This window comes from Cucurbita pepo, chromosome 5 (assembly GCF_057944985.1).
Source record: "Cucurbita pepo subsp. pepo isolate OVF chromosome 5, ASM5794498v1, whole genome shotgun sequence".
Taxonomy (NCBI): Eukaryota; Viridiplantae; Streptophyta; class Magnoliopsida; order Cucurbitales; family Cucurbitaceae; genus Cucurbita; species Cucurbita pepo.
The window spans coordinates 16,861,004-16,872,256 of NC_141802.1; the positions used below are offsets into that span (position 1 = coordinate 16,861,004).

Genomic DNA, 11,253 nt, shown 5'->3' on the forward strand with positions numbered 1-11,253 from the left:
TAATACTATCTCCATTTGGATGAGGTCTTTTGGGGGAGCCAAAAGCAAAGGCATGAGAGTTGAGATATTAATGTTTTTTTTTTTTTTTTTTTTTAGACATTTCATATTAGTTGGAGAGGGGAACAAAATATATTTTATATGTGAAAATCTCTCGTAGACGTATTTTAAAATTGTGAGACTGACGGCGATGCGTAAGGGGCCAAAGCGGACAATATCTATTAGTGGAAAGTTTAGGTCGTTACATATAGTATCAGAGTCAGACATTAGACCATTGGAGTGGGAAACGAAACCTTTCTTATAATGATTATAAAAATTACCACATTTAACTAAGTTTAAACTATAATTTGATGAAATTCAAATTTATGGTAAAAATTGATACACGACAAGTTTAAGAGTATGAATTGATTTTTTTTCATTTATTTTGTACAGGAAACAGACACACCGAAAAACAAGGCAACAACAATCATTAGGTTTTTTTTTCCTTGTTCCTCTTAGGACCACTCGATGGCGATGGAAAGGGATATCTATAAGACATGAAATTTATCAGATAAAGTTTACGTTACCAATGGTATGATATTGTCCACTTTGAGCATAAGTTCTCATAACTTTCTTTTGGGTTCCCCAAAAGTTCTCGTACCAATGGAGATAGTATTCTTTGATTATAAACTCATAATCATTCCCTAAATTAGCCGACGTGGGACTTTCATCATCCAACAGAACTAACCCAACCCAACCCAAATATTTTACGGTGAGGTTGGGTTGGGTTGAGTTCGGTTAGGTTCATTATTTAATAAGGGTTGGTTTAATTAAAAAAAATTACAACTCGAACAATTGAATTGAGTCTAAAAACTGTCTCGACTCGACCTGATCTAACTTCCATCGCTGGTAATGAATGCAAGCAAAAATCTTGGTTTGTACAATAAAGTGAGTTGTGCCATTCTTCCTTCATTTAAATATTTATTACAATAGGACCAATTATTAAATCAAGATCTTTGTCACATTTGATGTAATAATAATAATAATAAATAAATAAATAAAATAAAATAAAATAAAATAAAAAAGTAGTTGGAAATAACTCTATTATTTTTGAATCATGGGAGATCTTAGAGGATGGTGGATGCATGTCCTCTCCCATCCTCATTACTTTAATTTTCGGAATTCGTTTTCGAAAGCCGAGTCAACCTAGTTTCGGGACTGTGAGAAGAGTTTCGAAAAAGTTAGAATTTCATCGATGAAATCTCGTAACAGTCCCTATGATTTGATAAATTTCTCATAAATAATGCCCGTTGATGAATGAGCCAGTGACTCATAGATAATGGTTTGGTTAAGGGAACCCACCAGAGCCGTAGCGAAAATGAATCTTCATGGGCAATTGTCACTGCTTATGGACCCGAACCTAGATGATTTATCCATGACCAAGATAAAACTTGTGTGAGACTAGGTGGAGGTCTGAACCGATTGATGTTGAAGAATCAGTGGATGAGTTGTGGTTAGGGGTGAAATGCAGCTCGAACTCAGAACTAGTTGGTTCTCCCCGAAATGCGTTGAGGCACCGCCGTTATTGGACATCTAAGGGTAAAGCACTGTTTAGGTACTAAATTGAGGCAAACTTTGAATACTAGATATGATCTCAAAATAACATACGTAAAGGTCGGCCAATGAGACGATGGGGGATAAGCTACATCGTCGAGAGGGAAACAGCACAGATCACCCGCAAAGACCCGTAAATTGAGTCGAGTTGATTAGATATTCATCGAATGTTTTGAGCACACCGGTCTTCAACGAGGTCGTTTGTATTCTTTTTGTAGTCCAAAAGCAGTTGTCAAACCAAAAGGCTTGGCCAACACACCATGTTATCATACTCCATTCGTCCTTTTCCATCCCCAAATTTCAAATTCCGACTTCTCCATTCGTTTATTAACGATGAAGTTAAATCTTATAAATTTTAGCCCAAACAATTGAACTTTTTAATCCCTTATTACTTTTCGTTTTTGTTTTTATTTTAAAAGGTGGGATCGAGACCCATAATTAGAGAGATTCGACCTCAAAATAGGTGCGATACTTTGAATCAATTAATTTTTATTACTTGATTTGAAACGTCGTTTCATATTACTTTATTTTCAAAGCTCTATACTAAAATCTTTTATTTCAATAGACGGTGATGACGGCTCATGTAAGCTCAGGTGCAATTGTCCCGTTTTGTTTCACATAATATATAATTTGGGTTCAAATTAGTCTTTGAAATAATTTCTATCCTTCCACCTGTCTCGGTTTTAGTATAGCTTAGCTAATAAAATTAACGTGTCATTTATGATAAGTCGATAATTATCTCAATTTTTTTTTTTCATTTTTAAAAATTAAAATAATATCTGCTGGCAGTGGACAAATAATATCTGCTGACAGTGGACTTGAGTTGTTATAAATGGTATCATAGCCAGACACGTATGCGGTGTGCCAGTGAGGATACCGGGCTGCCAAGGGTGTGGATTGTGAGATCCCACGTCTATTAGAGAGGAGAACGAAACATTCCGTATAGGATATGAAAACCTCTCTCTAGCATACACTTTTTAAAACCGTGAGGCTGACGGTGATATGTAAGGGGCCAAAGCGGATAATATTTATTAGCGGCTGTTACAAATGGTATCAAACTCATATACCGGGGATGTGCAGTGAGGATGTTGGGTTCCCAAGGGAGGTGGATTGTGAGATCTCACATCGATCGGAGGGAAACGAAGCATTCCTTGTAAGAGTGTGAAAACGTCTAAACAGGCCAAACCCGACAATATCTAAAAAATTTACCACAAACATCTCCTCAGACTAAATTTAATATTTTTTATTAAAAAAAAAAAAAAAAAAAAAAAAAACTTTTCACATAACCACGTGGCCGTCATGTCACCGGCCCCAGCGCCCATGGCGTCCGCTCTCTGTGTGTTAACGTCGGCCATTGCTGTCAGATTTCGGTGCCACTGCCGCCCTTCCCCTCCTCCTCCTCCTTCCTCCCTTATTTATATATCTCATCCGTTTTATTCACTTTCTTCAACAAAAAACCAAACCCCATTAACTTTTCCGGGTTGCCGGCCGGCCAGATGCTGTTGAAGTCGGAGATGACAATGTCGGAAAAACAGAGGACTCCAGTCAAATGGCGGCGAAGCCACGGTGACTGTCACAGCTTGTCGCCAATCTCGAATCCGGCGAGCCGGGTCAATGATTTTCAGGATCTGCTTGCACCTGGAGGTTGGCCTGAGTTGACCAAGTACGAGTTCTCCTCCACCGTGACATGTTCGCCACCGCCGGAGGTGATCTCCAAACCCAGAAAAGTTTAAACTTTTTACCATTTAATCATTTTTTCATATCTTGATGCAGGCGAACTCCGTGGCGGTCGGAGAGATTCCGAAGAAGAGAAAGGCCAACAAGAACAAGGAACTGAAATCCAAACTGGGTAATGCTGAATCTGACAAAAGAATCAAACCAAATATTGAAGAAGAAGAAGAAACAGAGAAAACAGAGCAAACAGAGGAAACAGAGACGTCGAAACAGAGTTCAAGAGCTTCTGATTGCGTTCATGTAAGAGCCCGTCCAGGCCAAGCTACAGATAGCCATAGTCTCGCAGAACGAGTAAGAATCAACTCCAGAGATTCGATTATCTGACCTCTTTTAATAAAAATATTGACGAAGATTTTATATGGGCAGGCGAGGAGAGAGAAGATAAGTGAGAGAATGAAGTATTTGCAGAATTTGGTACCTGGGTGTAACAAAATTGCAGGAAAAGCTGGAATGCTGGATGAAATTATAAATTATGTTCAATCTCTTCAGCAACAAGTGGAGGTGATTGTTCATTTTAAACTGAATTCAAGAACAATTACTTGAAAATTTTGAAAATTTTTGAGTTTTCGTTCAATTTCGAGCAGTTCTTATCCATGAAGCTGGCCACTACGAATCTGAGACTCGATTTCATCAATGTGGATGACCCTTTGTGTAAACAGGTGAGAGAGAGATAATCATTCCGACAAGAAAAGGACAAAGATATGAATTTTTAGCTGAAAACTTTATGTTTTACAGGTGTTTCCGGCGACCGAAATCTCGCCGGAAACGGCTACTTCTTCATCGTACTTTAATAATCAGCTTGGAATCAGCTCAAGTTCTGTAACAGACCCACAAACTCCATTGATCAGCTCGGCTTCTGTTACTGTAATTTCTTGTTTCAACTTCTTTTCTCTGTTTCAAATTCTTTGTTTTTTCTAATGGTTTTTTTTTTTTTTTTTTGTTTGTTTCATAGCATTTGGAGCTCTGTTCAACTTGGGGAGATGACTTACAAAGGGTTTGCAGTATGAGCTTTGAAGAAGGAGGGCCGCCATTGTTGTCGCTATCGAGCTTTCTGTTGCAGCAATATCCAGGCATTGAAGATGAAAGGAAACATTTATAGACGACAAAGTTGTCGGTCCATTTTAAGAGAGTTAAAATGTTGCAACATTCAAATCCAACGACTGTTTCATGATGGAATTCAAAATATTCAATTTCCTCTCTTTTATGTAAATTAACTAGAGATACTGATAGAAGGTAAGTTAGTGCCATCTCTTTTATTTGTGTTAATAAAATTAATATTGAATAACCCCAAGGGATACGTGAATAAGACCCCAACCAAGGGATATGTACTATTTTAGTGGCTCAATCACAAAAACTTCAAAGTTAAATGTGTTTAGCTTAGAACAATCCTATGTCATGTGACCTAAAAATTTCTACTCATGTGATAAAATGGCTCGAGTTGGTTTGAAGTGGCAGTCTTAACTCTTAGAAGGTTGGGAAGAGGAATGCCTAGACTGATATTATCATGTCACATTAGATGTAGTGGAATGCCTAAACTGTTAGGTGTCAAATCTAGATTCTAAATCTTGATCTAAGTGGATGCAATGCAATGGATTACAAAAGCCATCAGGTACCAAATCCAAAATTTCAAATTTCAATCTAAATTCTAAACCTGAGAGTAAATAAAGAAGATAAAAAAGGTTAATTGTGAAGATAGATAGTTTGTGGGTAGTTGAAGAATAGTTTATTTGTCTCTAGTTTGGAAATGCAATTAAATTTCAAAGAAGATATGAATAAATTTGTTATTGTTTTATAGGAAAAGATGGAGACTTGTCAATAAATGGATGAGAGGAGCAAAGAAAGAGATGGAGAGATCTCATTGAATGTGTGTTTTTGGGGCAATGGATGAGGAAAGATAGTCTTGTCCTTTCATTTTCTTTGGTCCCAAATTTTGGGTCTCACCTTATCTTCTCTCCCTTTTCCACTTTATCTATATGCCAAATGCCTACCCCTTCGCTAAATCATACCGTTCACTTCACGACTTACATTCATAATATCATAATTTAGTATCAAGATTTTATTCGTCTTACAAGAATGCTATGTGGGATAAGTATTTTATGAATGAATGTGTTCATAGTTCATTCATGTGCCATTTTTTTCTTAGATGTTACAAACCTAAACTCGTTTTAATCTCTGACCCAAACCTAGAAGTCAAATACCCTAAAGGTTATGTTTTGGTTTTGGTTTAGTGTTGTTGCATTTTGATATATATATACATCAATATCTTTGGCCTCTGTAAATAAATTTTGAATTTGGTTCAAGAGTCGTCTCCGGAGCTTCTCCATCAGTAACCGACTGAACTTATAACCCAATTCATTACTCTCATTTGAACCCTAACCCACAAAACAAATCACAAAAGGTGGAATCAGTGGTACTCTCAGGCCACGGAATGTGAATTCTCTCCCGTTGTATCATTCTTCTTATTCTTCTAATGTATGCAGCTGTTCTATTAGTTAAACCTTTTTATCTTGTCTCAATTTATTGGGATGGTTAGTGTCGTTTTCAAGGAATATGACTAGTAATTCTATCTCACACCCTGATAGTTGATATCATACTTGACAGATGATATCATATTTCGATCCATGGATCGACCAGGAAAAGAGTCAATTCATTGCAATACATAATACAAAATCGATCGCAATACCAAATAGATTCTATCCCATTGTTTTTTCGATCCATGATTAGATATGCCGATCTTGAAACAATACCAAAATCGATCCTAATTATTCAAAAATATTTTACAGTTTTTTTTTTCTGTTCTTTCAACTTCCTTTGGTACTACAATACTCATCTAAGTAAGAAGGTTTTATAAGAATGAATTTGTATTAATTTTTTTAAAGATTTCCTACACAAAGTTGAAGAGAGCAAAACTGAAACTAAACAAAAAATTAGAAAACAAAAACTAAAACTAAAACTAAAAAAGGATTGAAAGAGCACTTAGCCTTGTAAAAAACTGTTAATGAGAGAATCAAAAACCGAAATTTGAAATAGAAATACATATTCGAAAAACAAAATAAAACGAACAGAATAGATCTAGAATTGACGAATAGAATCATGACGAACACAGTAAAACGTATATGGTTAATTAAAATCAGAAAAAAAAAACGACGGAATAGAATGGATCCAATTACTCCGCCATGCCAAATGCTTGAAACGTTCAGAAAACACAGTAAAGCAACAAAAATTGAATTCAAAGAAAGAGAAGGCGCTCAGATATAAAAGAATGGATAAGCGTTTATCCTCACATTGAGATCGGATTAACGAGATTATATGAAAACATCATCATCGCAGCCTTCTCATGAACACGCACAAAAAAATTAGGAGACGAGGCGGAGATGTTGCAGAGCGGAGTCGATTTAGGGTTTAGGGTTTGGAAAATTGTTATGTAGCAGGAGCTATTTATAGAAGAAGCATTCCCATGGGTTAAATGGAAGAAAAAGAAAGCCCATGAGCCCAATATTATAAAAGCCCATTTAGCAGAGTTGTCATGTTGGTCCATCAGCCCATTGCTCGATAGGAAAATTTCATCTTCCAATTTTGTATTTAATACCCAAAAAGTCTTTTATTCTTTTTTCTTTTTTTAGTTTTTTTTTTTCTTTCAATTTTTTAGTGATGGGTTCGTGTCAATAACCAATTACTCGGGTATTTTGGAGGAATATATTTGCCTTCATCCCAAGAACATGCCTTCACTCGAGAATATCTGAATATATATACCTTCACTCAAACGTATCCTCTATAATTTGGCGATCATTCAGTCTCCGCTATTGGGGGCAGAAGTACTTGTCATTGGAGTTTTGTTCTTCTTTTGACGATGAACCACTCCGATGCAACAAAGCTAAAGGGACCTCTACGCTTCATCTCAATGTATAGGGCTGAACTCGGTCTTCTTTTGACGATGAACCAGTCTTCTTTTGACGATGAACCACTCCGATGCAACAAAGCTAAAGGGACCTCTACGCTTCATCCCAATGTATAGGGCTACGCTTCATCCCAATGTATAGGGCTGAACTCGGTCTTCTTTTGACGATGAACCAGCATTTATGTTTCTAGCTAGAAACCAACGTCTTGGATCAAGGACCTTTTTGGTAAATATCTAACTAAAATATCTAATCTAATACGTTCTCCGAGAAGTCATTAAGTCACTTTGGGGCAAGAACCCGAGCATTGAGTAACATCCATGAGTAACATCCATGACATCTAATGTCACCTACGATGACAATTTACTACACAAACAAGGACAATATTCAGATTTTGGCAACAATCTATACTGCGATGAACATGTCCATACAGACCGACATAAATGTCTTATCAGTTAATAAAATTCTCCGTAAATTCAGTAAACCCTAGATAATGATTTTAGAACTGATGTTGGAGGGGTGCGCCAAGGCCCAAGCAGTAGTGCAACGCTAGGGCGACGCTCGAAAACCCAGGTAGCAAGCTACCTTAATGGGCCCTCCCCCTTGAAAAATTAATTTAATATCATGTGGGCCGATGGCCCACGTATCAGATATTAAACTGATAAGAACAGATACTACACTTGATCTTAGCTAAAAGGCCGAGAAAGGTATGAATTATTCACAAGTCTCTACGTCATTTTATAGCCAATCCCTGCCTCGCGCTTCCTGGACTTAGCCGATGTGGGACAAACCCATTTCCTCATCTTCACGCCCTTTTAAAATATAGCTTAATAAACAATTTTGATAATTTCCCTGTTGCTTCACGAAATCAGCCCAGTTTTCTGCGTTTCTTTTGCTTCTTTCTTTCGTTTTCAATGCCACTTTTTCTCTCTTAATTTAATATTAAAATATATATATATATATATATGTTCGACGTATTAACATTTTAATTTTATTAAAAAAATAAAAATTTGAAATAAATAATTTTTTGAATTTATTATTTAATAAAAATTAGTAATTTAAAAAAATTATTGTCGGAAACTAACGATCTAATTCAACCGAGCCGGTATAGTTCAATTGATAGAGCAGTGGACTGAAAATCCTATTGAAAATAAGAATAATACTTCATTAAAAGAAAAATAATTATATTGGAACCAAAATTATATATATGAAAAATCGCAAAATTATTATTTTAAAAAGACACGTAACACTATTTTTTCATGGGTTTTATTAAATCGTCACGTCATTAATTTATTTAAAAATTGTAAATTTATAACTTTATAGTAAAGATTGAATTAAAAATAATACTATTAAAAGAAAATAAATATTCAAACTTCAAAATGAAATAACATTTTTGGAATTGAAGGAAAATCCCCACGTGGGCACATGGGCCTTTTGCCATTAAACCAAGCTACAAATTATATATATATATATATATATATATATATATATATATATATATATATATATATATGAGGGGAAATTTGAAATTGAATTAATTTGGTGATTTTAATAAGCTTTATTTTGAAATTTCTTTGAATAATAGCGATGGCTCCTGTAGATATGAGCACTGCCAGGCTGATCAGGGTAGACCAATCTGGAAAGGGAGATTTTAGGAAGATTCAAGAAGCCATTGATTCTGTTCCATCCCGAAACAATGAACTCGTTTTCATTTGGATCAAACCCGGAACTTATAGGTTTGTTTTTCGAATTATACGCTTTAATTCGTTGAGTTATGCTCGAGTTTAGACCATGCTTATAATCCTCGTTCTTTAACCTCTTTTAGCTCGGTATTCTTTCATGTTTCATGCATCGATTTTTGTATTTTCGTGTTTTTGTTAGTTTATATCGAGAGAAAACTTTCGTTAAATTAGATTATGTTTAGGTTGGTAGCTCTTAGGTTAGTTAGGATTATTATTAGTCTTGGTCATTTTGGATAAGTCGAAATAAGATGATGACCGTTCATAATTCATCATCACGTTGCCCACTTCCAGTTGATGACGGGCTATTTAATACGTGATGACCTGAGTCCCTCTAGAGCTTGACTTGGGAACCATATGTGAGTCAAGCTGCTTCGTATGACTCTTCCTAAGAACTTAAAAGTCTCGGAATGCTGAAATTTTTAATAGGAGTCTTCACATGATTCGAGAACCCGATGAACCCAGACTACCTAGCCCAAACCATAAAAGTTGAGTCGGGTTTATTTTTTGAAAATTCGAAAATCTGGGTCGGTTCAAGTTGCTATATTTTTTGTCGGGTCAATTCGATCGACTCGTATTTTATTTTTTTTATTTTTTTTTTGAGCAGGGAGAAAATTGTGGTGCCGGAGGACAAGCCGTTCATAACATTGAGCGGCAGCAAAGCCTCCGACACCATAATCACATGGAACCAAGGAAGAGATTTACTTCAATCTCCGGCCATCTCTATCTTCGCCGCGGACTTCGTCGGCCGTTTTCTGACCATCCAGAACACATACGGCACCACCGGCATTGCGGTGGCGCTGAGGGTCTCCGCCGATAGAGCCGCCTTCTACGGCTGCCGGATCATATCCTTTCAAGACACCCTTCTCGACGACATCGGAAAACACTACTTCAAGAACTGTTACATCGAAGGCGCCACCGATTTCATCTGCGGAAACGCCGCTTCTCTCTACGAGGTTTTTTTTTTTTTTTTAGAGATACATAGACACTCTTGCTAAAACCAATTGAGTAATAAATAGTAAGAGTAATAAATGGATACAATATATTTGTCTCTAATAATAAATGTCTGTAACAATATATTTGTTTGCAGAAGTGTCATTTGCACTCAACGTCGGAGAGAGGCGGGGCGATGACGGCACAGCACCGTAACACAGTGGCGGAGAACACTGGGTTCGTGTTCTTGGGGTGCAAAATTACAGGAAGTGGATCGACTTTTCTTGGACGGCCATGGGGGGATTGCTCAAGAGTTGTGTTCGGCTACACTCATATGAGCAACGTTATTGTGCCGGAGGGCTGGAATGACTGGGGAGATCACACCAAGCAAAGGTAATACTTTTTCGATCCTAAAATACTATCTCTGCGAAGTTTTGTGATTTCTATCCTTTTTTTCGTATGAGATTTTGAATCTAAAGATGAATTTGTGTTGCATAACATATAGAACGGTGTTCTACGGGGAATACAAATGCTACGGACCAGGGGCGAACAGAGCAAAAAGAGTAGCGTGGTCGCGCAGCCTCTCGACGGATGAGGCTGCAAAACTCTTCACGAAAGACATGATCGGCGGTCGAGGTTGGCTCCGACCTGCTCCGTCTCATTTCAAGAGGAGCTCCTCCACCATTGTCTAGTAAGAGAGGAACAAAATAATATATATTCAATTCTTATCGTAATGTAATAAAACTATTAATTTTTATTCAAATTAGATACAAATTAAATTTGAGACATGTGTCAATTTATAATTGGTCTCAAATTTAACGATATATTTTTATTAATTTTTTTTAATAATAATGGGATAATTTGACTAGTTTGGAGTGGAAACTTCAAAGCTTTACTTAGACGTTCGATGTACAACAATGGAAGAATACTTCAACCAGTTTATCCGTAAAGCAACCACAGTAAAACCACGACAAGGCACTCAACGGGCGTGCTTCCTACTTGTAAGGAAAGAAAAAAGAGTGACCGAGTCAAGCTCTAATTTGACTTAAGGCCTTGTTTTTCCTTTTCCATTTTGGTATGATGGGTGTCGGCTGTGATCAGAAGTTATGTCCTTATGTCCATACCCCGACCGAACCAAACGTCTCATACCAAACCCAAGTGTTTTTTACCTTCAACTTGAAACGTAGGGTTGTTCGATATAGATAAGTGGAAGAGAATGCACAAAAAGAGATTTTTGAAGTTAGCCATGGTGGACCAAGGTATCAGGCGGCGGCGGCGGCGGCGGCGGCTGTCCTTCCCCACCAACCACAAGTCTCCTCACAAGGCAAGGCCATTTTTGTAAATTTTAATTTTAAGCTAAA

The 11,253-nt window shown here is 36.8% G+C and overlaps 2 protein-coding genes and 2 non-coding genes across 5 annotated transcripts; 2 read left to right on the top strand and 2 right to left on the bottom strand.

Moving 5' to 3' along the window:
* The first annotated feature begins 3,010 nt into the window (after nt 1–3,010).
* Nucleotides 3,011–4,691, top strand: LOC111795128 (uncharacterized). The gene is made up of 6 exons (XM_087123683.1): nt 3,011–3,296; nt 3,364–3,615; nt 3,691–3,825; nt 3,909–3,983; nt 4,060–4,188; nt 4,277–4,691. Exons 1-6 carry the CDS (start codon nt 3,087–3,089, stop codon nt 4,421–4,423), a joined length of 948 nt encoding a protein of 315 aa, XP_086979809.1. The 5' UTR covers nt 3,011–3,086; the 3' UTR covers nt 4,424–4,691.
* Nucleotides 4,692–6,570: 1,879 nt separating this feature from the next.
* LOC111796300 (small nucleolar RNA U30) lies at nt 6,571–6,653 on the bottom strand. Its single transcript, XR_002815345.1, has one exon. It is a non-coding gene; the product is annotated as a small nucleolar RNA U30 (small nucleolar RNA).
* A 1,081-nt stretch (nt 6,654–7,734) lies between these two features.
* Nucleotides 7,735–7,931, bottom strand: LOC111796286 (U2 spliceosomal RNA). The gene has a single exon (XR_002815331.2). It is a non-coding gene; the product is annotated as a U2 spliceosomal RNA (small nuclear RNA).
* Nucleotides 7,932–8,747: 816 nt separating this feature from the next.
* On the top strand, nt 8,748–10,676 carry PE11 (pectinesterase 11). Of its 2 annotated transcripts, none has more exons than XM_023677385.2 (4): nt 8,748–8,956; nt 9,564–9,915; nt 10,050–10,285; nt 10,398–10,676. In XM_023677385.2, exons 1-4 carry the CDS (start codon nt 8,808–8,810, stop codon nt 10,582–10,584), a joined length of 924 nt encoding a protein of 307 aa, XP_023533153.2. In that variant the 5' UTR covers nt 8,748–8,807; the 3' UTR covers nt 10,585–10,676. The 2 variants fall into 2 exon arrangements, with proteins under 2 accessions (XP_023533153.2, XP_023533155.2); XM_023677387.2 differs by having other exon boundaries at nt 9,567–9,915.
* The last annotated feature ends 577 nt before the right edge of the window (nt 10,677–11,253 follow it).